At 35.2% G+C, this 27,496-nt stretch overlaps 6 protein-coding genes across 22 annotated transcripts; 3 read left to right on the top strand and 3 right to left on the bottom strand.

Moving 5' to 3' along the window:
* Window positions 1–78: 78 nt before the first annotated feature.
* LOC129568644 (protein Asterix) lies at window positions 79–1,014 on the top strand. 3 transcript variants are annotated; one of them, XM_055446801.1, is made up of 4 exons: window positions 79–219; window positions 318–501; window positions 584–651; window positions 719–1,014. In XM_055446801.1, the coding sequence occupies exons 2-4, from the start codon at window positions 342–344 to the stop codon at window positions 806–808; spliced, it is 318 nt and encodes a 105-aa protein (XP_055302776.1). In that variant the 5' UTR covers window positions 79–219; window positions 318–341; the 3' UTR covers window positions 809–1,014. The 3 variants fall into 3 exon arrangements, with proteins under 3 accessions (XP_055302776.1, XP_055302777.1, XP_055302775.1); XM_055446802.1 differs by having other exon boundaries at window positions 118–219; window positions 298–501; XM_055446800.1 differs by having other exon boundaries at window positions 153–219; window positions 338–501.
* LOC129568641 (cytidine deaminase-like) lies at window positions 898–2,200 on the bottom strand. 4 transcript variants are annotated; one of them, XM_055446797.1, is made up of 5 exons: window positions 2,078–2,200; window positions 1,665–1,746; window positions 1,532–1,589; window positions 1,249–1,452; window positions 898–1,190 (listed from the first exon to the last, which is right to left on the bottom strand). In XM_055446797.1, exons 2-5 carry the CDS (start codon window positions 1,720–1,722, stop codon window positions 1,049–1,051), a joined length of 462 nt encoding a protein of 153 aa, XP_055302772.1. In that variant the 5' UTR covers window positions 1,723–1,746; window positions 2,078–2,200; the 3' UTR covers window positions 898–1,048. The 4 variants fall into 4 exon arrangements, with proteins under 4 accessions (XP_055302772.1, XP_055302769.1, XP_055302770.1 ...); XM_055446794.1 differs by having other exon boundaries at window positions 2,074–2,160; XM_055446795.1 differs by lacking the exon at window positions 2,078–2,200 and adding an exon at window positions 1,859–2,067 and having other exon boundaries at window positions 1,665–1,776.
* On the top strand, window positions 2,175–7,052 carry LOC129568634 (nuclear receptor-binding protein homolog). 2 transcript variants are annotated; one of them, XM_055446762.1, is made up of 3 exons: window positions 2,175–2,567; window positions 2,651–4,360; window positions 4,491–7,052. In XM_055446762.1, the coding sequence occupies exon 3, from the start codon at window positions 4,498–4,500 to the stop codon at window positions 6,052–6,054; it is 1,557 nt and encodes a 518-aa protein (XP_055302737.1). In that variant the 5' UTR covers window positions 2,175–2,567; window positions 2,651–4,360; window positions 4,491–4,497; the 3' UTR covers window positions 6,055–7,052. The 2 variants fall into 2 exon arrangements, with proteins under 2 accessions (XP_055302737.1, XP_055302739.1); XM_055446764.1 differs by having other exon boundaries at window positions 2,537–4,360; window positions 4,494–7,052.
* Window positions 6,981–8,970, bottom strand: LOC129568640 (SUZ domain-containing protein 1). The gene is made up of 3 exons (XM_055446792.1): window positions 8,624–8,970; window positions 7,904–8,214; window positions 6,981–7,835 (listed from the first exon to the last, which is right to left on the bottom strand). The coding sequence occupies exons 1-3, from the start codon at window positions 8,678–8,680 to the stop codon at window positions 7,553–7,555; spliced, it is 651 nt and encodes a 216-aa protein (XP_055302767.1). The 5' UTR covers window positions 8,681–8,970; the 3' UTR covers window positions 6,981–7,552.
* A 231-nt stretch (window positions 8,971–9,201) lies between these two features.
* LOC129568638 (interferon-inducible double-stranded RNA-dependent protein kinase activator A homolog) lies at window positions 9,202–12,933 on the top strand. Of its 10 annotated transcripts, none has more exons than XM_055446776.1 (9): window positions 9,202–9,388; window positions 9,652–9,739; window positions 9,798–10,041; window positions 10,139–10,415; window positions 10,494–10,654; window positions 10,748–10,851; window positions 11,258–11,401; window positions 11,526–11,784; window positions 11,855–12,933. In XM_055446776.1, the coding sequence occupies exons 2-8, from the start codon at window positions 9,665–9,667 to the stop codon at window positions 11,772–11,774; spliced, it is 1,254 nt and encodes a 417-aa protein (XP_055302751.1). In that variant the 5' UTR covers window positions 9,202–9,388; window positions 9,652–9,664; the 3' UTR covers window positions 11,775–11,784; window positions 11,855–12,933. The 10 variants fall into 10 exon arrangements, with proteins under 10 accessions (XP_055302751.1, XP_055302753.1, XP_055302748.1 ...); XM_055446773.1 differs by having other exon boundaries at window positions 9,235–9,388; window positions 9,632–9,739; XM_055446774.1 differs by having other exon boundaries at window positions 9,242–9,460.
* A 4,523-nt stretch (window positions 12,934–17,456) lies between these two features.
* Window positions 17,457–27,204, bottom strand: LOC129568628 (WD repeat-containing protein 81). 2 transcript variants are annotated; one of them, XM_055446747.1, is made up of 14 exons: window positions 25,645–27,204; window positions 25,486–25,570; window positions 25,165–25,404; window positions 24,296–25,078; window positions 23,890–24,206; window positions 23,584–23,820; window positions 21,556–23,498; window positions 20,848–21,492; window positions 20,586–20,782; window positions 20,331–20,518; window positions 19,306–20,268; window positions 19,007–19,215; window positions 18,065–18,284; window positions 17,457–17,978 (listed from the first exon to the last, which is right to left on the bottom strand). In XM_055446747.1, exons 3-14 carry the CDS (start codon window positions 25,375–25,377, stop codon window positions 17,747–17,749), a joined length of 6,147 nt encoding a protein of 2,048 aa, XP_055302722.1. In that variant the 5' UTR covers window positions 25,378–25,404; window positions 25,486–25,570; window positions 25,645–27,204; the 3' UTR covers window positions 17,457–17,746. The 2 variants fall into 2 exon arrangements, with proteins under 2 accessions (XP_055302722.1, XP_055302723.1); XM_055446748.1 differs by having other exon boundaries at window positions 25,486–27,204.
* Between the last annotated feature and the right edge of the window lie 292 nt (window positions 27,205–27,496).

Raw genomic sequence — 27,496 nt, 5'->3', positions numbered from 1 at the left:
AGTGATTTGAAATTACAAATTTCATATTAAATTCTAATTTGTTTCTTTTTTATTTTATTTTTCAAAGCAAATCAAAAAAAGTATCATGTTGATTATTGGTGTTGCCATTTATGATTGGAAGTCCACGCATTGACATACGATTTTGACACACGTCAGATGTTTCTTTAATTTGATATTAAAAGTCTATTCTTATGTGTTTTTTCTTCACCAAATTAACAAGTAATTAATAACTTGCTTTTTTTAATCAAATTAAAACATTAGTTTAAATAAAACATTACACTGTAAAGAAATCAATAGGATCTGTTTGATTATTTTAGCACATAATTTCGATTATTAGGAAAATGTCGTCTCCACCAGTAGATCCGCGACGAGCAGATAAAGTCAGGTCATTCAAATCTTCTCCCAATAATGGGCAAACTGAAGATTTTTTACCAGATTATTTTAATATTCTGGGCATGATTTTTTCAATGTGCGGTCTTATGATGAAGCTTAAATGGTGTGGTAAGTCGGATTGGAAAAAAATATTAGACATTTTCGGTTTTTTTTTTCATAAATCCTTACATTTTTATCGATTTTGTTCCAGCGTGGCTTGCGTTGTACTGTTCCTGTATTTCGTTTGCAAATTCAAGAGCTAGTGATGATGCAAAACAGGTAATTTTCCGTTGTTCAATCAGACAGTACATTTCTATGAATGTGAAGAAAAATGCCATTTTTATAGGTTTTGTCATCCTTCATGTTGTCGGTCAGTGCAGTTGTTATGTCGTATATGCAAAATCCAGCACCAATGACACCACCATGGGCAGCCTAATTTAAAGTATTCGGCGTCATCGTATTAATTATATAAGTCTTGATGAAGAAATGATGGAAAGAGAAATAATACAATTTATACACTGGATATTCGTTAGTCGAAGATTGTTTCTTTATTGTGGAAAATACATTAAATTGATTTATAATAATGATTTAAATAAAAAGAATACGCGGATACTGGTAACACAGCAATACCTGAACGATCTATCTATTTTTGTTTTTCTTTGAATGTCACTCTGTCTCAGTCAGTGGGCAATGGTACGAAAGAGTGTGGAAGCAGAGATTTGATAGAAGTTACTAGAACTCTAACCGGTGATGGTTTAGCAACATAAATGGGGATATCCTCCTTAGCGAATTCGGATAGAACTTGACGACAGACACCACTAGAATAGTAAGATAGATTTTTTTATTACTGTTTAATAGTAGCTGTAGAATAGATACCATGGTGTGGTGAATGAATCCTGTTGAAATGCAACAACTGCGGCTGCCTTGAATTCACTATGGCCTGTACTTATTGCTTTACAAGCAGCAGTTCGCTCTGCACAAATAGAAGGACTGTATGCAGCATTCTCCACATTACACCCAGAGATAATCGAGCCATCGCCCACCCGAATGGCAGCTCCAACCTTGAATTTGCTATATGGGCTATTGTAAAGAAAGAAAAAAACGATTTCTCCCACTTATACACAGATACGGTTGGACTGATGTGCACAATCTGACATACCTGTACGAAAATTTTCTAGCTTCAATCGCTGCGTTTATAAGCTCTTGTGCATCTTTTCCTATTTCACGTAACATAAAATAACATCGTTTTTTTCTTCACTCTATTTATCACTACTAATATCAAAAAGTATTACCTAGTTCGCAAAAATTTTGTACACTTTCATGCTTTCCATTTACTTCGTGGATATTCATTATTAGTAGCCGTTCAAAATGTCCCTAATAGAGATAAGTTTGAGAGAAAAAAAACTGTTTAATATAGAATCAACATATTTAATGTTGTTTTAATCCTTGAGAATCAAACGTTCAAGAAATTCGTTTCAATGTTTACTTGATTTAGTTCCAGTTCAGTTTATTATAACTCATGCCAAATCGCCACAAAAAGCTTATCAAAAAAACTATCTCGAACAAATGTAAATCTCATCCACGTCACCATTTATTTTTTTATTTGAAATACGCAATAAATGAACTCATTTAGCCAATTTAGAAAAAGAAATATAGTTTGAATGCAAGGGAAAAATGGAACAAACAAATTCAAATGCTCACATACGAGATAAGGAAATTACGCAAATAGTGCACTGCGCGCTACACTCATACAAATTCAATTTGTAGATCTTCTCATAACAATTCCACTATCATAGTACTCTAGTGATATAGTGATTGTCAACATTGATGCATGTTTTTTTCGTCTATGAAAGTCATGTATCCACATATTTCTCTTGTAGCACAAACACTCTAATGATGTCTCAAACGACATCTTTCAAAATACTCTCTGTCCGCAAAAGTGTCAAAATCAGCTGATCTGTATCAATCGCACTCCAATGAATGAAAGAAAGATCGACATAACCATAAAACATAAAATCGACGTTTGAACGCTGATTGGAAAAAGAACGAATGAAAATTCACATTTTTCCCCATTTATTCGATGTAGATGTGGAGCTAGATGTGATTAATTCGGTGCGGCACACTATTGAATTGCAAGCAACCTGTGAGTGGGCTATTAGTTGCATGTGTGTGTCTGTGAACACATGGTTTGATGTGTGAGTGAGATATTGTATTAGTATGCGTTACAGTATGTGCGATTCCGAATAGAGCCTGACATGTCTTGCTTCTTATATTGCAGCATTTACCATTGACAATGACAGTCTCTACTGCCATCCACCATATTAGTTTCTAAAGAACAATCTGTCTATGAAGTTCAATCCGTACTATATGTAGAGGAGGAATAATATATACGAAAAAAAAGAGACTTTTCATTCAGTTCCATATATTATTCAGCGATTTATAACACATATACCACATATATTTTATAAAAAAAGTGTGAATCATGATTTCGTGGAGTAGATAAAAAGAGTCGATGACATCCATACGACGACGACAACGATGAGAAAAACTTATTCAAGTTGAACAGTTTTTATTATTTTCCATAATATTTACATAAAATCCATAAAATTACAAGTTGTTCAAAAGTTATAATCAAAATTAAACAAGGACGACATCAGTTTTACCTCTTCTTTAAAGGGAAAGAGCAAAAGTCAAATAAAAATTCGTGCCATAAATGACGAGCAATGAAAAAAAATTCCTTTGTGTTTGTGTGTATTGCTTCTTGTTGATTTGCAACTGCTGAAAATTCCATCGTGAAGCAACAAACTAAAACAAAAAGACGCCTCAAATAGGTGGGAAACCACTGGGAACAATATCATTGAGATACATTAAAACACGAATATGGAATACGAACAAAATAAATCTGACGACTAAATCTGAAATAAACAGCAAATATGCGAAATATTTTTGGCCTAAGTACTTTTTTTCCTTCACGTTTGCATTAATTACGAACTGTCGCAAATACTTCTATCAATATCAGTGTATTTGTATATGTGTGTAGCCGTGAGTTTCGTATGCCAATTGTATCATTTATTGAAGAAATCAAATCATAAAGACCACAATACAACTTAATAATTCCGCACACGATATACTTTTGCAAAAACAGAGGAACAATAAGGCATCGACGACGGCAGCGGCAGCAGCAGAAGCAGTAATAATAATAATTATAATACCAACAACAACAACCATCGTCAAAAGACAAACACAGAACAAGAATAAGAATAAGAAAAGGAAAGAAGAAGAAGCAGCAGCCAAGTAAAAAGTGTACGCTCGTATTTCCCAATTGATATTATAATTTATGAACTGTAGACACTTATTACAGCAAAGGTTTTGCAAAGATTCTGTTCACCATTTGTTACTCAGCTACTTCAATGTATGCAATTCAATACGAAATGAACTAGATGTCGCATATTCTGATAAAAATTGTTTCAGCACATTTGAATACGACGTGATCGAATACACGGATCGGATCGAATTGAATCGGATCAGACTAATAAACGAACAGAGACAGTGTAAAACATAAGAATAAATAAATAAAATATCGGATGTCAAGCTCGTAAAAAAGAACAATAAATTGCGTATTGCAATTGTACAAAATACTCGCAGCTGCCATCTGTGTGAGTGCATCATTGCATCGGTGTATTTGTGCTGTGAAAATAGTGAATCAATTCGACGGAACGATAAATCATACGTTAACCACATACTCATTAGCACGTAACATTCACAAATATTCTCGTTCATCCGTCTCTCTTCGCATAAGGTTTATGGTGTTTTATTTTCATTTCAACGCATATACTGGGACAACGTAGTATATGATTAATCTGCAACATCACCCGAAACATATTCCATTTACTTATGACTATCCAGATCGCGTACGGCTATAGCGGACATTCCAATTGACGAGATTTTTCATGTGTTGACTCTATCATCAATAGGCTAAAGAGAAACTGTGAGTAAATTTTGTCGTTGGATGTAATCAACGTGTAAAGTTCAAACGATCGATTGAACATAACCAACATATTTGGACTTTAATTCTCTTTTCTTATCTGTTTTCTCTTTCTCTTTTTCAATTCGTTTAGTAGAAATATGGCTTATTCACAATCACCGCGTGAAAGTGGTGAGGAATCGGAAGAAGATGAAATGATTGAGGAGAGTCCATGTGGGCGTTGGTCAAAACGTCTGGAAGTGGTTGATCAGAGAGATGTGCCCGGAATTGCACGCGCCCATCTGGCAATGGACAATGAGGAGGGCGTTGAAGTTGTGTGGAATGAATTGTTTTTTAATAGTCCACGGCATTTCAAGAACGAAGAAGCTAAATACCGGGAAATGTTCGATTGTATGTCGCAACTTGAACATCCAAACATTGTGAAATTCCATCGGTATTGGTCAGATATACATGATGAAAAGCCTAGAATAGTATTTATAACCGAATACATGTCGTCCGGCTCATGGAAACAATTCCTGAAGCGAACCAAGCGAAATGTTAAGAAATTATCGTTGCATGCATGGAAAAGATGGTGTACACAAATTTTGTCGGCATTGGGCTACTTGCACTCATCAAAGCCGCCAATTGTACACGCCAACCTGACCTGTGATACAATATTTATTCAGCATAATGGTTTAGTGAAAATTGGTAGCGTGTCACCGGAATCAATTCATCACTATGTGATATCGTCACCCGAATACAAGCAACACCATCCAAATGTTCGTATTCATGAGCACGGTCCACCGCCAACAGAAGCGATGGACGTGTATTCATTTGGCTTATGTTCACTTGAAATGGCAGCCGTCGATATGCAGGGTGACGATGATGCTGGTAAACTAGTCTCTGAAAAACAAATTCAACAAACCATTGCCAGTTTAGAGGATGCAAACCAAAGGGATTTTCTACAGAAATGTCTACACGAAGATCCAACAAAACGTAGCACAGTTCGTGAGCTATTGTTCCATCCGCTGTTGTTCGAGGTACCGTCACTAAAACTGCTTTCGGCTCACTCGATTGTCAATTCATCGCCTATATTCTCCGATACGATTATCGATGAACGTATGCAAACGTTGTACAAAAATGATTCGATATTGGCCTATATACTACGAGCTGATCAACCTGTTGAAGTGAGATTGCGTGATGTGCCGCCCGTTGAGAAATTGGAAAAACTCATTGAAGATGTCAAATATGGCATTTATCCGTTAACTGTATTCGCACCGAAGCGAATGGCGAACATTCGTATACGGGCACTGTCGCCGGATGCAGCCGAATCGGTGAAATCGACGACCCCTGAACCAGTTGACATTGAGACACGTGAAATAGTAAATATGATGTGCAGTGTAAAACCGCGAGAAACGGCTAGCAATGAATTAATTATGACCCTTCTGCTGCGAATGGATGACAAAATGAACAGGCAGTTAACGTGTCAAGTATCGCAGGACGATTCATCAACAACATTAACCAATGAGCTTGTACATTTAGGTTTTATACATGAAAATGATCGTGAGAAAATCGTCACTCTGATAGATAATACACTGCGAACATTCATGCAAAATCCATCACATCCAGGTCAGCAACAGGGAGCCCCACAACAGCAGCAGCATCAACAGCCAAGCAATCTGCAGCATGCCGATAATAAACCAAATCCGTTGCACTGATCAATCAGTATAATTCACTTACGAAAACAACCGCATATTTAGCTGTCGTTCTTATGCTTCCTAACTAATTTTATTTGTTTTAGATCATTCAATTAATAAATCAACAAAGCGACACAATTAGTGAGAAAATAAAACCAATGTCAACTACTCAATGCTATAACTAATTATTTTAACAGCCATTACACAGTAAACAATTTGGATACCGAGTCACAACTCATTGCAACAGGTCCAAAACAGTTCCTAGATATAGCAGGATAAAAGAATGAGTTGAAGCTAGGGCACCACTTCACGAGTGCATTTTTCAGCAACAGATTTGTGCTAAGAGAAAAAAAAAATTACACACGCTTCGTATATTTATAAAACAACAATGAGAATTAATGAACAGCGATGAAATGCATGCACACAATAAACGACAAAAAAATAGAAATGTAAATAAAAAATCGTATTTAAGGCAAATGTAAACAATTATTATGAAATGAGAATGATGAATTTAAGAGTTCAATGCAATTATTATGCTGGCAAATTTTGTCTTATGATCGATATGATATCTCTCATGAAGTCAATCCAATATAATCATCGATAACTGCTTTTGGGTCTGTGAACTGCGAGCGCATGGTATTCGAAACGGTTGCTTTCGACTTTCGTTCATCGCATAACAGCAGGCAAACAGATCAAATACCATTTATGTAAACAAAATATATCAGAAAATTTTAATTACTTTTATGCAAAAGACAAAAACAACGTGAACATAATGAATTGCAAGGCAGACGGCCAAGTTGCACTTTTCAGTACATTTGATATGGAACGTAAAGTGAAATCTTCGAGAGAGAAAATATTGAACATGAACATTGAACAACACACATATTATAATGCTGAAAAATTTAAGCATATAGCGATTGGATGAAAGTGAAAGAGAGTCAAAATTAGACATTTGTATCATTTTATTTATATAAACAATAAATCGTGTCAACAAAAAATGCAAAAACTCAACAACTCAACAATTTGAATTTCTTTGCCCAGAAAATTTCTTTCAGCAATCAGTGAGAGAAAAAAAAATGGAAATTAAAGAAGGTGAGAAAATCGATTTGTCTTACAGTATCATTATTCATATGTAAAATTAGCACACCAAACAGTAAAAAATGCTAAATTTTCTGAAAATTATACTCCATTTTCGACGAGACTCCTTTTTTTCATTAAATGAGCGATATTTCTATCTAGGTTTTAACTATTTACAACATTTTGACTGCTTTCATTATTTCTTTTCGAGAAATGGCCGGGCTTAATTCGCAGCTGGAAATATTTCTAATGTTACTATTTAAAGATAATGATTTTTGGAAGAACAAATTGAAAAGAGCGTATACCAAAATGAACTGAACCTAAAGTAAATCAATTCCGTTTTGCTTCGAAATAAAAGTAAGAATTAGTTTTAAATATGTATATTTAATTTTTGTTCTGTTTAATTTTTCCATTGTGTAAAATATGTTCACGGTAACGAGGGCTACCGCTTGAGCAAAAAACCAGTGGTACCATCGGGTCCTCGAGGTAATCGAATAACATTTTCATCGACTCTACGCATTTCTGGTGAAATTTGAAATGTAGGCTGTTGCTGTAGATGATGTGATGGTTGAAAAGAGTTATATTGCTGAGGCTGCGGGTTACGAACAAACGCTCTAGACGAGTTACCTACTGAATTTGCTTGGTTCATCAGATTCCTATTTGAAAAACCATTTACATTATTGTGATTGGTCGTTCCATTTTTTTCTACATGCGGCGTTGGTGTTCTAGAATAGAAATAAATTTATTTATTATGTTTTAATGTTGGATATTTTCGAATTCATGCCAAACTTACTCTTCTTCTTCCTCGCTCTTGGCCGAGCCCAATATCCGAAGCCGTGCTTCAGCATATTCCTGCTCACGTTGTTGAAGCGTTTTGATTGGCGCCTTTGGCTTTTGTTCAGCTAATAATTGTTGATTATTTTTGTCGTTGGTGGGTCGTTTGAGAATTTTAACTGTTGGCTCCGGTGGCACGTACTGTGTACGCATGCAATCTTCATCGTTCAATAACATTGCAGAAAATGGTCGACTGCACTCAAGTCCAGCATTCGATATCGTTGGATTGTTGGTGGCATTTTTCCTAATTTGGTTGACTTTCGTATTTAACTGTGTGACCATGAGAAAAAAAAGAATGTATTAGACAGAATGTAATCACAGAATCAAATCAGTTCAATCTAATTGATAACCATGATCTGATGGAAAACGTCAATTAAACGGTTAAAAATGTGCTCAATGTATAAATTCACACGCAAAAATTTGCACATTCTCACTTTACTATTCTCGCTATACATGTTAATTGACAAACATTTTTCGGACGTTCAAATATTGGTTGAACTATTTGTCAATATGTTTTTTTCGCAATCACTCACTGAAAACTTTAGGAAAAAACTAAAACATTTGCCACTACAAATCAATTTGGATGTTTTCTCATCCAAATATTTTTTATAATGCACAAATCGTTGCCTGTTAATTAAATAAAAATATATATATTTTAATTAGACTTCATATCACTTACTTCAGAATCATCAATGGCCTCCCAGTCGTCTACCACATTTTCATTTTTGGTTGACATTTTTTGGATCTCCAGATATGAAAATGCTCATGCACAAAAATATTCTACTAAATATAATTTGGAATTAAACATAAACTTGGACACCAAATGAAAAAAAATGCCAACAATTCTCAGCCATCCAATGAACAAGGAATCACTTTGAAGAAGAATTTTGGCATGTCGCTGAGTTAGCTTTTGTCACTACTACATACGAAATATTCAGACCATACATAGACAAAATTTTGAAGTTATTTCCACTCTACAACCTCATTTTTCGGTATTCAATATGAAGTAAAATGACAGTTCGGCTTAACTCGATATCATACCACCTCTTAGGTACAGAGTGTTCCCGTTTGTATGAAATTCACCTCTTCAAATGATTGTATATTCAACCATTTCTGCTATAATTAAATAGTTTTTTTGTAAGAAATGACTTGAAATATTTACAAATGCAAAAATATTACAAGTTTAAAACTTTTGGCTATAACCAACCCAGGATTTATAATAAAATATGTCATGTAGAGGGGAAACACGCTTGTGGTGGATTGACGGCCATATGGTAGCGAATTATGGGTGATTTTGCGGCTTTCGTTCCCGTTGAGCACAAGCAATAGCTTATATTCTCTTTTTGTCATACACGGCCTACAAACGAAAACGTCACAAAAAATAGATTAAATAATTCTCTTTCCCATTACGATAAAGTTGTATTAATTTGATTGGTTGAAAAGTGTGAGTTGAAAATATACATTTTTTGTGCTATTGTTGAGTAATCATTGACTGCCAGCACTCCAAAAATTAGTTGTAAAGATTATATCCTCTGTGGATGTTATTTTATTGATTTTTCAACATTCGTTCCATATTATATTTTTGTGTATTGATATACATAATATGATAAAATTGTATTTTGATTAGTTTTAACTTTTCTGCAAGCAATCAATTAAATTATTTAGTGACACACAATACCATCAATAGCTTTTTCCCATTTTAAATAGGAGTGGTGACAAAATGGATTTGAATGACGTGAGAATTATTAATGGGAATCTAAATCAGCAACAAATAGCCCAGTTGCACCAACAGCAGGTACGCAAAAATTGCCGTATAAATAGTGTCTGATTGAAAAAAAAGAGCTTTACTTTAGTTGGAACAGATTCATCAGGCTCAACAACAGCAGCATATGCAGCAACAAATCAATATCGACCAGCAAAAGCAGGGTCAAAATCAGAACCGCCGTCGAATCCGTAAGCAGAAAAACAATGTTCCTCAATCGGGCATTGCCGAAGGCGGCGAGGACAATACGTCCGAGAAAAGATCTTCGAAGAAAAAACCAGCTGATGAGAACGTTTCGATTGAAGATGCACTAAAAGCGCTAACGTTAACACCAGGCAAGTGGTCTAAAATATTTGTAAAAATCTTCTGCTTGAATTTTGTTTCAATTATAACAATTCAAACCAAGAACGTTTCCATATTACGGATGTTTAGAAGGTGCAAACAATGCTATGAAAACGCCAGTTTCCGTTCTTCAAGAACTTTTAAGCAGACGTGGAATTACTCCGACTTATGATTTAGTGCAAATTGAGGGGGCTATACATGAGCCGACTTTTCGCTATCGAGTCACTTATGGAAATAAGGATGCAATGGGCGCGGGCAAGTCCAAAAAGGAAGCCAAACATCAAGCTGCACGAAATTTGATCGACAAACTAACCGGAGTGCAAATTGCCGACCAAATTTTGCCACCAACTTCAAACGGAAATAAGGAGTAGGTGTTATTTGCGGTGTAAAAGAGTGTAAAAACTATTGCCAGTGGAAATTTTCATTTCATTTTTGTAATTCACAGTGTTGATGGGAAAGTTAATGGGAATCCAATCGGTTGGTTGCAAGAGCTATGCATGGCACGTCGCTGGCCACCACCATTCTATGAAACTCAATCTGAAGTAGGTTTACCGCACGAGAGACAATTTACAATCGCATGTCATGTATCATCGTATACTGAAACAGGTTCGTCAAATAATGAATTTGAATCAATACAAAAACACCTGTAATGTTCATATCATTTAAATGAATAAATGAATTTTCATATTGTTTCAAAAGGACGTGGCAAGAGTAAGAAAGAAGCCAAACGTTTAGCGGCTCATCAAATGTGGCAACGTTTGCAAGATTTACCCGTAGACAACCAAGATGATGCCACTGACGATGTAAGTAAAACTATAAAATATTTATGTCCCTAATTTAGACTTATCAATTCCATAGAAAGAATCTTTTTGGCAATTTTCTTTTTTTTCGACCCATATCTGGACGCACTTGTTCTAAATGTTTGCTAAGATTACATATAAATAAATGATAAATTGTTTCATTAAAATACGTATATTCACATAATTTGCAAGTTGTTATCGACAAGTTCACACAATTTTGTAAAAAAAAATTGTACAGATTAGAAAGAAAGAAAACTAAAAAGAAGATTCTTCATATCTGTTTGGTAAAAGCCGAGAAGTAAAAGACATAACTTTCGAAACCAACCACAATGTAATAAATACTAGAGTTTTTCCTTATCGAAACTTCTCAAAAAAAATAAAACCTGATTTAAATTGTGTGTATTTGTAGATCAACCGAGCAAATGTTTTGAATCGTTATGCCGATTTGAAGGAAAAACGTATTTCCACGTTGACTAATCAACACAGCTACAAAGTTTCACAATTCCATAAAACTTTGAAAGCTAATAGTGGCCAAAATTTGAGTAAACTCCAAGTAAGTATTAGAAACAAAAGAGTATTGCCATACAAGATGATTGAAAACAATAATTATAATGAAAAGAGTTCGTCCAGTAATTAGTATTATGATTAAAATCTGGCTCATTTTATCCTTATTTTAGACCACTTGCCTGAACGATCCCAACATGAATTTTGTTCAGTTTTTGCAAGAGATTGCTACCGAGCAACAATTCGAGGTAACATTTGTTGACATCGAAGAGAAAAATTATTCGGGTCAATTTCAATGTCTGGTTCAGTTATCAACGCTGCCCGTTGCAGTTTGCCAAGGTTCGGGCAAAACATCTAAAGTTGCTCAAACCTGTGCTGCTCGCAATGCCTTGGAGTATTTGAAAATTATGACCAAAGTCTAAATGCATTATCGTAAGTTTTGTTAATCAGTTCTCCAATACTGTTATATTTATAACTTATAATTTCCTCCTTTAATAAGCAGAACAAAACTTTGAGCCGCTTTTAACACGACCGATCTGCGAAAAATAATCGGCATCCCTTTTCGCTATTTGGATTAAAGTGTGAAATATTGATCTGTTTATAACGACTTGCATTACTCTATTGCCGATTCGACAAACACAAAACCGCTCCATAAGGATTCGGATTCAAATATGAATTTAGTAAGTGATGTCGATATGTTTATTGCAAAAACTAGTAGATTCATGTTGAAATATCTAATATATATTTCGTATATGATTATGCAAATGTATGCAAAATTTAATACCTACTCAAATACGCTCATACGATATTGATATTGGTTTTGCAAAATAATATAATAATACATCACTTATTGTAATCATAGATTAATAACGAAGACATCGCAGTAATGAATTTGATGTTATAAAACACACATTACTAAATGCATAAATAACTAGTAATAGATTTGTAAAACGGACAACAAACAGCACGGGTTCCAAAGTTTACAAAACTTTTTAATTATGGAATATTTCATGTTTATGTGGCTTTGAATATCATTTTTTTTTCTTCTTTCAATTGATTTGAACATTAGTCCTTTAACAATTTTCATGCACGCCGCTAATACTAATCGTTATTCAAGTTATTTATGGATGTAGTAGTATATAAGTTTATGTAAGCAAACGACAAACCCAAGGCAAGAAAAAACCATCTGCAATTGTGAAAATATCAAATTATTTTGATATGAATTGACCTTCGATTTAGTTTGCGTAAAAATAGCGATTGTAATTTTAATGTTTACAAAATTACTGTATCGCCAGCTAAAATACAAGCTATACTTTGCATTGTTCTCTCGGGACGAACTTGGTTTTATTATCATCTCTCATCTCTACTAAATGGCAATGCCTAAATTTTAGTGGTTGGAGAAGCGTTGAGAATAAATTGAGTTCTATTCGCCGAAGTCCGATGCAAAGTGTGGAGGTTGTATTGTATACTAGCAATTTGTAATTGTATTTTTCAATCTAATTTTCTCTTTAAAGTAACGAATAAAAAATCAAATTGTATCTAGCGAAAAACTAGCAAAAAATAAAGCAAAGTTACAACAAACTGTTTGTGTACCACGATGGGATTATCATCGATTTTTTTAAGTACAATCTTGAGGAGACAGTTCAGAATGAAATACTTGTCCAACCAATAGTCCAAGTTCTCGGCATCAAATTTTCCACTTGAATCACTCTAAAATCGAATTCAGTGACTTCAAATCGAAAAGTCCCTCCCTTTTCGATAAAAACCATCGGTAAGTGTCACAAATACAAGTGCTGTTTTTAAGAACATTTTATGAAGAGACCTATATATTTTGAAAAAGGAAAAAAAATCATTATTATATTTTGTGTCCAAATCATTTACTATTTAAGTTTTTGAAGAAACTGAGTTATCATATGCATACATATCGGTTTTGTGTGACATCATTTATATTCACTTAGTCAGACGATTGATAAACTCACTTCGAAATTGAAATTCGTAAGTCCGGCCCTTTCATGCAGCGGAACGGCGATTCGAGGGTATGCAATACCCAAATTTCAGTTGTGAACAAAAACCAAGGAAGGGAACTCAAATGCCGTTTGCTCAAATGCTCAAAATCGACATGCCACACACATATAGTTTCATATTCAAGTCCAAATACTCTGTGTAATCGCACGAACAACAACAATAACAATAACATTCATGTGGTGAACACTGCGCCAACGAAATATACGTTTCGCGTCAATGTGCCTGTTGGTGGAAAAAGAAGAGAAACATTTCGAAACGACCATTGATACGAATGAAAGCGAAGGAGTTGTACAACAAATGTGTGTACAAAATTTAGGCCCCGCCAAAGAGTTTTAGCTTCCCTCTATTCTATCAGGAGAGCAGGAACACGAGCAAGCAGCTTCAATGTAGATGTGTTGGATTTGACGTAGAATACGAATTGCGCGTTTTATACAACATCATTCAGAGCGTATCATTTGTTAACACAGTGGGTGTGTTTGTGCGTACAAGTCTGACGTGAGAGATATGTGTGAGTCAGCGTCGCAACAGTATTAGTTAGCTCGCTTCAGAAACGGGGAAATGCAAGAAAATTAAAATATTTTTGCAATTAACTATTAGAATACTTACAATAAATATAAAACAGGGTTTCGAATTACCAGATTAATTGTTACAATAATATTGAAATACTCATTTTAATTCCATCAAATTGGATATCAATGCAATGCGACTATGAGGGAGGGTTGTGCAGCGATGGAAGGCATGGATTTCGTATTTCACATTGAACTGTAGGTTACAAAAGCTGCGTTGTCTTATTGGGCCTCTTCCGATGTGTCGAGTGTACAATACACGACATTTAGAGAATGAAAAAAAAAAACAGATAATAAATGATGATGATCGAATAAAATGGTCGAACCTAATGATATTTTAATAGTAACAAAAACAAAGTTACCACAATTTTTATTTATAAATAAGAGCTAGTTTTCTTTATTATCACAAAAAATTGACGAATTTTGGATTATTATATTGAAAGAGCGAAAATTGTTCATGATGAAAATTGTGATAGATTATTAGTAAAACGTCAGTATGATTAGCGAAAATGATGCTCGTCATTTCTCTAAACTGATGTATTTTGATGCGGCTCGCAGAAACCAAAGCATATTATATAGTATTTTACCGCATGCTCATGCTCATGCTCACTTTTACTGTGCGCCTCTCCACACAGTGGCAAGCACTGTGGATCAGTTCGTACCTGCATTCAGTGTTAATACAAACTATTTAAGCTTTGTGGTTACCAACTTATGGGTTGTAGCTTGTACTATCGCAATAAAGCGATGTGACACAGGAATCAAGTGGAAAAATTAATAGCCTGTTGCATTATTGTGGGCGTACAAGTTTACCCGAGTGTATGAACGAACAGGCGATCATGCACATTGACGACAGTGCATTCGGTTGGTTTTCGTATTCACATTCGAAAATGGTTACTGTTGTTGTTCATTGCGACTAAGTCTTGTGCTAGTTTTATTCATATTCAAATCAAATTGTTGATTTGTTTTCTTTTCATTATTATTATTTTATTCTAGGGTAAATCCATATGAGTTTTTTTTATTTTATTTTTTTTTCCAAAATGCGTGTCTTGTTTAACATGAAAGGTAGAGAAAAAAACAGAAAATCACTGAAGAACGTAGTGCGTTTTACGCAAGTGAAGATATTTGGAGAATTCCAAAATTGCAAAGAATGGTTGAATGCTATGTCATTTTTATTAAGAGCGCAGAAATCAGTGAACGTTTAACTGAAAGCGCATATTCTTTAAATGAAGTCGCAGTGTTCGGCATACAAGAGGTTTCAATGAATTTTTAAATGAACACACCGAAAAAATTCTGAAACCCAATCGTTCATTTCGAAACAAAATATGAATTCAAAAGTTTTGTTCAAGAATATTTGATTGCTTGCAGTCAAAATATTCCGTCAAAATGTAACCAATGAATTTGAAACAGCTATCGTTCTCTACGTACGTACCACTTTCAGTTGAACAACAACATACTTCGGTCACGCAAACATGCAAAACACACACTCTGTCGTATTTCATGAACGCCTGTTCATCGTCGATTAGTTTGCCGATTCAGTTAATCATTTGGTTTGTTCAGCTCATATTCAAACTTGTGTAATTGATGAAGGTAGCAGCAGCCTCTGTGTACAAAATCTTCTGGTTGAGAATTAGTTGCGAGGCCAAGTGCGAAAAGTGAGAAACAGCAGCGAACAGCACATCTAAGCAGTTTCTAATGCATTTTCTAATTCAGTCGACATTTCAATATAACGGGCAAACACAGCTCATCACACGGTTGTATCTGGCATATTTGGCATACCAGCTAGTCAGCTGCTACTATCCGCTATTTCTATCGTATAAATATATATACATATATATATATATGTGTGTGTGTGTGTTTGTGTGTTTTTTTTCCATTACTTCTTTCCTACTTGTCTATGATAGAAGTTTGTCTAGTTTCACACATATATGCACAGTGCACACAATTTAGCTTATGTTTCATTGTGTGTAAAATGCTTGTCGGACCAACTCTCACCATGCAGAGGCTTCATGAGCGCCTGGTAAAATTGTTGCTTAGAATTATCCTCATTTTAAAATAACGCTGTGCACCTCGATTTTCAAGCCATTTGACGTTCGTAGTAAAGTCAACCGTGTTCCAATGTAAAAGCACTACTCACGAATCACATTCGTTGAGAATTTATTGTGGAGTTGCTCTGGCCGTATGCATTTCCTTCGTATGTACGTGTAACAAACAAACACACACACACACACACTGTGCGACATCATCGATGCGTACGAACAGAGTCGTCAGAGTCGTTCATATATATACAAGACACCCATGCGAATGTGTGTACCCATACCTGTCACATGTTATGTGTGCCTGTTTTTCAATGGAATATTAGAACTAAATAGGAAATATAAATGAACAGACAGCTGCGACCAGCGCAATAAGTGAAAGCGCTCATCGTCAGTCTATTGTTGCCGTTGTCATAGTTGTCGTCATCATCACATTAAGTGTATGTACAGATATGGTGTACGAAGCGGATGATTTCAGTTTTTATTCGTTTCCGTCTGTCAGCAATTTTTGTTCATCAGCAAAATGAATTTCAATACAGGTGTTGAATTTTCGCCTTTGTTATAAACATTTTCATGTAGATTATTTTCCAGATCTTTTTGAATTCATAAATACAATTTTCCTCTTTGTATTTTCATTCACCTTAAATACATATATTATTTTCAGTTTACTTGACCTTGAACGTTGAAGCTCTGGTGTTTTTTTTTTTTCAGCTAAAATTCATTGTCTGTTGTTGCTTTAATTCATTTCATTCATGCTAATTTTAATTGCTCGCTAACGTGGTTGTGTTCAAGTTCATGTGATTTCAATGTATTCGAAGAAGATATATGCGACTGTTTATGTATGAAATAAATGGATTGGTCAAAGAAAAGACAGATAAAAAACAAGTATAGCGAATGCGTTGTGCGAATATAAATTTGGCAAAATGTGTATGGGTTGGTAAAACATGGTATGTTCGTCGGTAGCGACGGAAAAAGCATGTATACGGTATTGTGTAAATTTTTATAGTATATCGCGTCGTTTTTGTGCGACATGCATCGTCTGTGCGATTAAATTTTATTTCCGTGAATGATATATTTTGGCTGCTGAAACTTCTGAACGCTTGATACGGAGAGGATTGTCGAGGACAATGTTGGATGAAAACATTGACACACGCATGTGCAGACATTTTGCATCATTGAATTTCAAAGAAGTTTTCATTGATATTTACCGTCACCGATAAAATATATGCTCAAAAATAAAGCTAATATTATAAAATTTGCAGCAAAATTTCATTGAAATTAGCTTTCACTTTTTTAATTGATTAGAAAATAAAAGTGAAAATTGGCAATTATCTACAGAGACGAGCATTCGTCATTGACGACAACAGAGACACGTGAACGCTTGAAAGGTGGTTGAACTGTGGTACGGATTAGACATAGACATTGGACACATCAAAATAACATGCATTCTAAATTCACAACTGTTGATAAAGTCAGTTAATTTTGATATTTGCAATAGTTTTTATTCTAGTGTAAATCTTGTACAATTTTTATTCTCTGGTTTGTTTTTGCCTGTAATACAGACGTTGTAATATCACTAAAGTAGGTAGGAAATATTACTTTGGCTTTCAGGGAATTATAAATCTTTGATATTAACCTAAATTGATAGAAAAGGATTCATGAACCAAATATACAAATAATAAAAAAGGCAAACAAATATCTTCATGGTTGAGTTATGGAATGAAATAAAAAGAATAAAAATGAAACGAACAAATAGAGAGATATTCAATCTTAACACAATAAACTAATGTTTCCACTGTCGCCGCCAACAAGCAGCATGCGATTCAATGGAAGTACTGCCATACTCGTTAAAACACCTTTGAAACTTTCGGTTCGCAATTTTGTAATTGAGTACGTTGATTCCGGTGAAGCATTCCCGTATACCCCGATTCTATTTGCTGGTGTTCCAAATATCAATTCGTTTTGATTATTTCTGAGCACATGAACCGGCTCATTGGGGCTCCTAATTTTTTTTTTTCAAAGGGAAATGATTTGTATTACTTTGGATTGGACTATTGAACAAACAATAATAATGAATATATATCTTACTTGATATAATATAAAAGTGAACCATCATTGGCACTCCATACACAAATGCTATGGTCTAAGCTGGTGCTGATCAGTTGATCTTCATTGATAGCAAGCAGTTGAAGTAATTCACCGTCAGTTGCTTTCCAGCTGGCTATTATCATGCCTGTGCGACCATCACACAAAATCAGTTGGCCTGAACTCAATCCCACAGCGACCCAACGACTTGATGGTGATATAGCTAAAACAAAACAGTATGAATATGTTAATGGAATATGATTGTTAATATGTTGATGTTAATGTTAATATTAATATGATAAAAATATTACCATCTTCTGGTATATTATTCAATATTATTCTATTAACATATTCATATTATTTCAATATTAAAATTTTTTTTAATATCTATCTATTAACATCGGATGTTAATATCGGTCTTTTTTTGTCAGTAATGACCGATATTACTCTTGCGTGGCACCTCATGAGTAATCCACTTCTCTCCGTACACCGAAGTGTACATCAACGAGCAGTATGTTGCACCGACCGTGAGTCGGCTTAATATATACTGCATTCAGAATGTATATATACTTTTCTTTGTGAATTCATGTTTATGCGAATTATAAGAATCAGCCAAAATGAAAAATCCAGAATGCCAGTTAGTGTGTGTTTGAGCGCGACAGCTAGCTGTTACGTTCATATATACATATCTCACTCTAACAAGAAAGACGAACGAAGCGACAGCAACACCAATACTCAAGTGATTCTGTTTCGATCTGCATCGGTGATGATTTAGCGTGAGTCTACATTGCAAATGTAGTTCGTTTGGCCAATTTTACTTTTTTCGTTAATATTAAAATATGAATATGTATTATGTGTAATATTCTAATCATATTAATATCGATATTAACAGAAATGTTATAATATAAGCATTTCGATTTTGCGCAGCTATAGATGGTGACATACATATACATCGCACACTTCCACTTGTCTGATTCAATGAGAACTTCCATTCATTTACATAGGAAAATGTGCGAGAATCTATTACTTTTACGCTTGATTCTGCCGTTCCAGCTAATATTAATGCACTTGGAGATGGAAATGTTTTCACAATGCTAATTGGTGTCAATCTATTTGATTCAAGTTGTCCGATGTCACCGCCAACGAACGGATCCCTTTAGAAAGATGTAAGCGTAAGTGTGATATTCTAGAATTTTTAGAGCAATAATACACAAATTAAACTCAAAATGAGAAAGAAAACCTACCAAATGTGAACACCAGAATCGCATGAAACAGCTAAACGTAGAGATTCGAGGAAGGCAAGAGAGTGAACGGACTTGCGATGGTTTGCATATGTAAACTGACAGGAATGGATCTTGGAGCCGTCACCTTCACTGCGCAATGACCACAATTTAACTGTCTTATCTTTCGAAGCCGAAGCAAAACTATTCTCATTGTCTAAACAGAGTAATGAACGTACGGCATTTGTATGCCCGGCGAAGGTTTGCAATTTTATCTGTTTAAAATTGAAGTGATGCTTTTCGGGTCTGCCAATTTCGTGTTCCCAGTAGGCAAGCCAATTTCCACGCAAATGCCGTGTTGTATTTATCTGATCGTATTTATGAGAAATCGTATCTAAGAGCTCCATGTGACCAATTTCATTCTTTTCGTTCTCTTTGTACACTTCGATTCGGTTGCCAATCATTGCGGTACCAAAGCTGCTCGAAGGAAAGTCAATACCGTCCGTGGCTGAGTCATCGTTGGGAGTCATATCACTTGAGTCTTTGCGATAGCTATATCCAATAGATGCATATTCTGGTTGCTCGAACTCATGACACAGTGTCAAAATCAATGGTAAATTTTTTATAAATTGCTTCATAGTATAGTCACCTAAATATTTCAAGAATGGTACATATACATGAGCTAATTGAGGTGTAAAAACTTCTTTTATTTCCTCTAAAGCTCTCTCACGTAAACTATTTGTCGACGTGGTTTCGGTTGAGTCTTCCGATTGCTGTTTAGGCGGTGTAATACTATCGATCGAATTATCGTCTTTGGACCTGGCTGTAGTTATTTGTATAGGTGAGCCTTTAATTGACCATTCTTTTGTACCACCGTCTCGGCGAATCTCAATAAAGTTTGCATCCTCAAAAGTCGGGCTATTCCTACTAGACTCTTCATTTAAATTGTCGCTGATACCATGAGCTTTGTCGAATATTAAAAAGAATCTACAAAAGGAAATAATTATTGTTAAACATATCATTGGAATGTTGGTTTCATTTTTGCATACCGTTGTAGTGCTGGAACGCACAAATGATTTTTGGTCATTTCGGGACCAATTCGAACGGCAAGCACATACAATGCGTCAACTAATTTTCTGGCTATCGTGCTTCGTGCCAGAAAACCATTCGGCATTATGATACGTGTTGATGCAATCAGTCTAATGATTGGGTGTATAATGCTTTTCAAGATTGTGTCCTATGGTTGTGTTTTTATTATTATTATTATCATTTCATTATTTGAACATGAATTTTTATGCGCTTACGTGCAACTGATCCATGATAGTTGTGTCACTAAGACATGGTACTAAATACTTCAGGAGTTGCAATGAACTTATGAGTCCACCCTCAAGGCTGGAAGTAATGCGCTTTTTACACAATGCAATCAGTTCAGTTATGTGTGGAAAATATTGAAGCAGGATAAAATGATCACCGTAAATCGCAGTTACTGATGTTAGGCACTCTGTGCACAAATACAAATTATTATTATAAATATAGAAAGTTTTTCCATCAAATAGAACAAATTACCAAGCACTTTAACGGCACTTCGATCCCCCACCACTCGTCCATCGGCGACCGTGAATAGTAATAGATTATCATGCAGATTTTTCACATTATCGTCGTTCTGGATATTATCTGGTAAAAGGTACTCTTGTCCTACGTAGCACAATGTGAGCATTTTCAGAAGATTCCTCGTTAAATGCCGTGCTGTCAAAACGGGGCCCAATCGATGCGATAGCCAAATGAGACTTTCCGCACACATATCAGATATTTGGTATTGTGTTTGTTGATCACCCCAATTGGATGGCTTTGTTGATGATGCAACACTCGGGGCTGTAACTGATTTTTCTCGACTGGCCTTTTGAGCCATAGATGCTTCAAGAAAATCAGCATCTTCTGTACTAATTTTACTGCCTATTTCACAATCAATTGTATTTAGTTGATTACGTTTCGATGAAGATGGAATGGGGATTGTCGGAGACATCAAATTACTGCTTTCCTTAGACTCTTTAGACGTTGAGTTCTCGGAAATATTATGCTGATTGGCTTGAGTTTGATCCTCTTCAAAACTTAATCCAGATAAACTGGACAACCGCAAACCGGATTCAGAAAGTGTGGTTTCTTCTGTAACTTCCATTGCATTTGAATGATTCAATCTCAAATCAATGTGATCTGTAAAATGCAAACATTGTTTTTTTGTATTCGATGTGTATAGTCTTAGATTTGAATTCTTACCATCGTTGGAATTGGTTTCAAATTGATCGATAATTCTACTAATGGTGTCCGCATCATTATCGCTTGAATCGGTTAATTGAATATTCACTGTTGCCACCTTCTGTAAATCATCGCCCTCATTTTCGAACGTGAACATTTCGTCGGATTCATTTACTTTCTTCGAAATAGCTTCATTAGTAGATGGAATGTTGTATGTTACATTGCTCTTGTTTGATTGTTTCGTTGTGTCAACCAGACTGTGTTCATGGTTCTCATGACAATGATAAAATGAATGTTGAACTGTCTCTTTGCAGCAACCCCCTATTGCCTCAATCAGTGGTGGTACAAAGTTTTCCAAAAAGCAGCTCAGCCCGAAACGGACGATCAAACGCAGTAGAAAACTATGATGGTACAATTTGATAGTTTTTCGACTTTTGAACGACGACGACGTTGATCCGGCGAACCTCATCGACGAATCAAAGTTGCTATTCAAAAAAGTCAAACGCTCATCACTTTCAGCATCGTACAATTTTAAGATGGGCTCCAAGAGATATGTTTGTGTTTTGTTTTGGCCAAGTGCCACTGCTGCACTATCGAATAAGAACCAAGCAGCCAGAATAGAAGTATTTTCCGATTTTAGCAAATCGATAATATGTGGAAGAATGAGTTCAACCACGTTAAATTGTTCGTATCCACGCGGAACCAGAAGCTTTTCGATTTGAGCAGCACATGCCATCACTTTGCATTCAGCAATTTTCCGTTTGAACAGTGTTCGTTGTTTGCTCAACGCATCGAACTTTTTACAATCCGTGGAACTTGGGTCACATTCGAAATATGTAAGAAGGTCCAACAGCTCGTTTGCCGACTCATACTGATATAGTGTCTTCAGTAGCGTATAGACGTTCAAATATTCGTAAGGAAATGGAAACAAGAAGTTGCTCAAAAATGGTTGCAACATTTGAGCAGCTGACATTTTTGGCAGGCCAATGTCGGTGATTGTTTGATTGGACCCATCTCCGTATGAGAACAACAGTTTTATCGGGTACTGAACACACGTTGGCAACAAATCAAAATCAATCTTCAATACATCTTTGCATGCGTCAATTCGATCGTTCAGTTTTTGCATGGATCCAATACCCAGCGGTCGTAGTTTATTTGCCAGAAATAGTTCTACAATAATGCAAGCAACCACTTGAAGTTCACGCTGACGATGATTACTAATCATCTGCTTATAATTTCGCGTAGAGCTTTGAACCACTAAATTCTTGTGGTTTAAATTATGCAACCGTTTCGTATCTTTCATTAAATTCTCTTCGAAACGATCCGAGAATATTTTGTTTGTAAAAGCATTGATACCCTCGTCAGATGTTGCCGCCGCCGCCGTCGTCGCTGTTGCTGGCGTCGCTGTTGCCGTATTATATTCAACATTCTTTCGTGATAAATTGGCACTTTTTACATTTTTATAAAAGGTCTTTGACAGAAATACTTCCATATTCTCAACGGCATGCAGTGCTGCAATCGGATTGTAATCTTTCGGGAGAATGATTTGGTTTTGAGACTTTAGTACGTTGGAATGTAAACTAGTTGATCGTTCAATAGAAGAAGTACAGGTAGCGTCCTCTGGAATATTTTGCTGTTGTATTCGATTTTTCGACGACGAACGTGATACACGGAATGACAAATCTTGTGTAGAGCTCAATCCTCCAGCCGAATCACCAACATCATTTTCATTTCGATATTTATTGGAGAGATCTTCTGTACTGCGAGTCATACGTTGACGTATATCATTCTGAGAATAAATTCTTGGCGGAGTTTTTGACGTAAAAATGGTTTGATATTGTTTTGGAGGATGGGGATGATTAAAAAGTTGTACGATACCCCGTCTACAGAGCGTTTGATGGTTATCGACAATCGAAAGATGCACATTCTTTGATTTGATTGCTGCGTTCCCAGACAGTTTAAACCTTTGGAAATCGATAAATTAATTTCATTTGTTCTTTTTTTTTCATTTTCTACCAAAGATAGAAGTCGTACAATCAAGTCATTTACCCGAAATTCAAATCAATCCAGTGATGTAGTTTTTCCGAAACGGTTTGACTCTCCAATGCCTCTCTATGTCTTGCAATAAAATCTTCTGGGCAACTTGACCAGCTAGGTATTTCCAGATCTGGTAAATCTTCGTGTATGCTTTTGAAAACCAATGGATCCGAAAAGAACTCGGGAATGCATTCATCTGGTGTCCAATCATACAGTCGCTGGATTGATGCAGGATATTCCGCTGGAACCCTGTTTGTTGTTCCAGTAAATCAGATGATCAAATAACGAATATTATCTAATATAAATATAAAATTTTACCATATAGGGCGAACGTGCTTGCAGAGCACGGATTTTGGTGTTCTTCTTGCCATATAAACCATATATGTAATTTCAGAAAGCGCATCGGAGACATGATGAGGGACCATATTTGCTGCCCCGATCGGTGCAAACATTAAATCTAATTGGGTATCTCCTTTATTTAAACGGTATTTCGATTTGGTCAGATCTCGCCAATTCATTCCATTTCTTGAAACAAAGTCAGTAACCCATGGGAAAATGTGGTGAAATGAGGGATCTCCCTTTCGTCGGCCCGATAAGTCATTCAAAATGGTTAAATAGATGAAATTGGATATTGTCTGTTCGAGAGGGATCGAAAAGGGTAAGAAAAAATTCATGTGATGGAAACAAAAGTGTGTCAAAACAAGTGTAATGGTTGAAAACTTACATGACCGTTGCACCACATTTCACAGTAATCTCTCAAAGAGTACGACAGGTCATCCAATAACGACACCGTGGGATGTTTTCTTTGTATCACATTTTCAATGGATGTTTCGGTTACATTTTCTTCCGCGCTTTGTAAAATATTTAAATCGATTTGTGGTATTACTTGAAGCCAAAGATTTTCGGTAACGAAAATGTCATCTAGACCGATATTCCCAAGTAAAAGACCACGATCGTGCAAAGTTTTCATTAATTGCCACAACTGATATATTACGAATAATGGTTTGTTATGAGATTTATCAAGTACACCAGGGCTGTATGTAACGCAATCGTTCAGAGTGTTTTCCAGGAATTTGCCATAGATAAGCACAAAGTGTGAGCTCGTTTCGATTACGGCAGTTATTGGATATAAATTTGGATGTGGTTCAAAACGCTCATGTGTTTCGATAGAACGTTTTTTATCAGTACGAGCTTCATCCATTTGATTGACCTTGTCCAATTTTACGTGCAGTATGCTACAACCATACGTGCGTGTTATTGCTTCAAGTAACACTGTGTCGTATGCTAATAAATTCACCGTGTTTCTTTCATTTCGACTGAGGTTTTCTTTCAATGGAACTTTGGCACGTTGGCCAGAGTATTTGTTGTAAGCATCCTTCCATAAATTTCTGTGATTTGACGCTGATATATTCTGAAGCAGTTGAGCAAAGTTCAGGACGAAATCCGTGTCAGTTTCCTTTCGACAATTTGGCAATGGAACTACTTTATGGGTGAATTTTTTATAAGTCTAGCAAAATAGAAAATAAAAAAAATATTGAATCAACGAATCCAATCAATATCAATTTTTCTTCATCTGAATGGAATTTAGACTACCGTAAAATAAGCTAAAGACCAATCCTGTCCAATATTTTCTTCATTATTTGGCCATTCCTCGAATCCAGGGTGAGTTGGAAACTTCACCACATTGTTCTCTTGAACTAAGCACTTCAACCAATTTTTATGCGCGACAACAATAAATCGATTCAGACGCTTAGTTTCTTTTATCTGCTTTCGGGGAATACCCAGCTCTTGACATAATGTCTCCATGCTTTCCTTGCGTTGTTCTATTTGTAACTGAAAATACGCAATTTATGATCAAGTAAACAACTGTGTCAAATGGCAAAAAACCAATCATTTCAAGCTTGATTGACTCACTCAAATATCTCAGTTTGAGAATTTCTCTCCAAATACTTCATCAAATATCATGCTATGCTATATTCGCCAAAAACTTACGAATAATCTATAACCGAAATGATATCTGTGTATTCATGTTGAAAAAAAAAGGTTATTCATATTGCGACCAATTTTACTCACTATAAGAATGACAACAATTTTGATTTTATCAGAAATACAACATTTTATTATAATTTTTTAATCTTTCACTTTCTTATTTTCATTGTGACAGCTGACAAGCTACTTTCGAATATAAGTAAGTTATGGCTGTGTGCGTTCTTCGGATTTAGATTGATAGATGGTAGTTACAAGTCTCGTCGTCGCGTGGCGCTGACAAACAATAACAATAAATTGCATTCGTATGTGCCGGTGGAGAAGAGTAATTTTTTGATTCATAAGAAAAATCAGCTGATTCACGGCTATTTTAATTTAGTGCAGTCCAACTATATGCCATTCGCTAGTGAATAAATTCCAAATATTTATAATACTAAAGCACACATAGAATATTGAATATAGCGATTGTAGTCACATTCATGGTTTAGATTTTTGAATCGCTTCTTCTTTGTTCAGTATAATTTTGACCTCATTTTTTTCTCAAATGAAATGCAATTCAAAAAAATTCTTTTAAGACCAACAAGATAAACAATACCATAGATAAAAACAAATCCTTGTTGATATCAAATGTAAATCATTATTAAAGATTTCGAAACAAAGCAGCCAAGGAGAATCATTGCAAAAGTACATTGTGTTTTATCATTTGTTTTAATTTTTTGTTTTTATCTACACAGCAAAGTGCGTGTAAATATTTCAATGACTTTTTAAAGCTTGACATTTTCATGTGGTCTAGATTAATGCAGCAGTTATGTCGCATTGTATGACGTCAACACCGTCATACGGACGTACCTACTTTTATTGCTATTGTCTCTTTCGTTGCATGTTTGAACAAATTGTTTGCATCGTTCGCCAAAGCGGGAGAGACTGCTGGTGAATGCGTTTCAAAATAAGATTTCAATCACTAGTTCCGTTATTTTCAAATTCGCAGACCTTAACAACATGATTTTCTAATTGAGAAACGATAGTAGTAGCGATGAATGCGAAAAATAAACGAAATTGCAACTCATCATTACCAATATTGAAAAAAATTATTCTGTAATGTGAATCTAATTATTTTTTTGGTTCATTTGGAATATTTTTTGGAAATGATTTCTGTTTATTACGGTTCATTGATTTATTCGTTTCCATCTTTCGTTAATTTATGGTGTGATAATTGGTGCACGACTCACAACCGAGTTTCACAAACAAACACTTCGAGTGGAAATTTTCAAATTCCAGAATACTTGTGTTTGGGTTACGGATACCGATATTAATAAATTATATTAGCATCAATTATGCCTTTCTGTGTACAGATTGTGGGCTCTGTTTTAATTTTATTCCGTAGGAGTTATTCAGCAAAAATAGTTGAAATAAATTGATGTCTTCAGTTTAGCTTTCAGGTTTTCGATAATGAAACTTAGTGTGTGCACAAAAATTGATTTTTATTTCATTATATTATCAAATATTTCTTTGCGTAGCCTAGAAACAGAATTTAAATGGTTTATTTTATGTCGACTGATAATAAGTTGGTGGATATATTCGTTCACTGTATATGTACCCTTCAAATGATACAAATTAAAATTTCTATCAGTAAGCTCGAAAATAGATTCTCGTGTCAAACAAAACCGAATGATACGAGAAATAAATAGTTGACGGACATTCACATCGGTCGACTGACTAAAGACAATGTATTATTTATGTACACAAAGTGTGACGACACTTCGGTGTATTGAATTTCAAATTGAAATTCGATAAATAAGTCGACAAACCAGACGTAGAGGTAGAAAAATTCAATTTGGAAGTACGGAATTTCTGACGTGCAAATTGTGGGCGATGACCATAAAACAAAATGAAACAAAAAAATGGCAAAAATTTAATCGCTTGGTGAAAACGCGACGGT

Source organism: Sitodiplosis mosellana, unplaced genomic scaffold (genome assembly GCF_009176505.1).
Source record: "Sitodiplosis mosellana isolate CC-2019 unplaced genomic scaffold, AAFC_SMos_1.0 Smas_scaffold_21, whole genome shotgun sequence".
Classification (NCBI taxonomy): Eukaryota; Metazoa; Arthropoda; class Insecta; order Diptera; family Cecidomyiidae; genus Sitodiplosis; species Sitodiplosis mosellana.
The sequence above is the reverse complement of the archived record's forward strand: the minus strand, read 5'-3'. Positions and strand labels throughout refer to the sequence as shown.

Coding starts and splice junctions, on each gene's coding strand:
- LOC129568644 (XM_055446801.1), top strand. CDS start 342: ATGTCGTCTCCACCAGTAGATCCGCGACGAGCAGATAAAGTCAGGTCA. Junction 502..583: donor GATGAAGCTTAAATGGTGTG/GTAAGTCGGATT, acceptor ATTTTGTTCCAG/CGTGGCTTGCGTTGTACTGT. Junction 652..718: donor CTAGTGATGATGCAAAACAG/GTAATTTTCCGT, acceptor CCATTTTTATAG/GTTTTGTCATCCTTCATGTT.
- LOC129568641 (XM_055446797.1), bottom strand. CDS start 1,722: ATGAATATCCACGAAGTAAATGGAAAGCATGAAAGTGTACAAAATTTT. Junction 1,590..1,664: donor ACAAAATTTTTGCGAACTAG/GTAATACTTTTT, acceptor TACGTGAAATAG/GAAAAGATGCACAAGAGCTT. Junction 1,191..1,248: donor GATTCATTCACCACACCATG/GTATCTATTCTA, acceptor TTACTATTCTAG/TGGTGTCTGTCGTCAAGTTC.
- LOC129568634 (XM_055446762.1), top strand. CDS start 4,498: ATGGCTTATTCACAATCACCGCGTGAAAGTGGTGAGGAATCGGAAGAA.
- LOC129568640 (XM_055446792.1), bottom strand. CDS start 8,680: ATGTCAACCAAAAATGAAAATGTGGTAGACGACTGGGAGGCCATTGAT. Junction 8,215..8,623: donor AGGCCATTGATGATTCTGAA/GTAAGTGATATG, acceptor ATGGTCACACAG/TTAAATACGAAAGTCAACCA. Junction 7,836..7,903: donor AAGAGCGAGGAAGAAGAAGA/GTAAGTTTGGCA, acceptor TTTCTATTCTAG/AACACCAACGCCGCATGTAG.
- LOC129568638 (XM_055446776.1), top strand. CDS start 9,665: ATGGATTTGAATGACGTGAGAATTATTAATGGGAATCTAAATCAGCAA. Junction 10,655..10,747: donor ATCATCGTATACTGAAACAG/GTTCGTCAAATA, acceptor TTGTTTCAAAAG/GACGTGGCAAGAGTAAGAAA. Junction 11,402..11,525: donor AAAATTTGAGTAAACTCCAA/GTAAGTATTAGA, acceptor TCCTTATTTTAG/ACCACTTGCCTGAACGATCC.
- LOC129568628 (XM_055446748.1), bottom strand. CDS start 25,377: ATGGAGACATTATGTCAAGAGCTGGGTATTCCCCGAAAGCAGATAAAA. Junction 20,783..20,847: donor AAGTGCCGTTAAAGTGCTTG/GTAATTTGTTCT, acceptor ATTTGTGCACAG/AGTGCCTAACATCAGTAACT. Junction 17,979..18,064: donor TCACTTTTATATTATATCAA/GTAAGATATATA, acceptor AAAAAAAATTAG/GAGCCCCAATGAGCCGGTTC.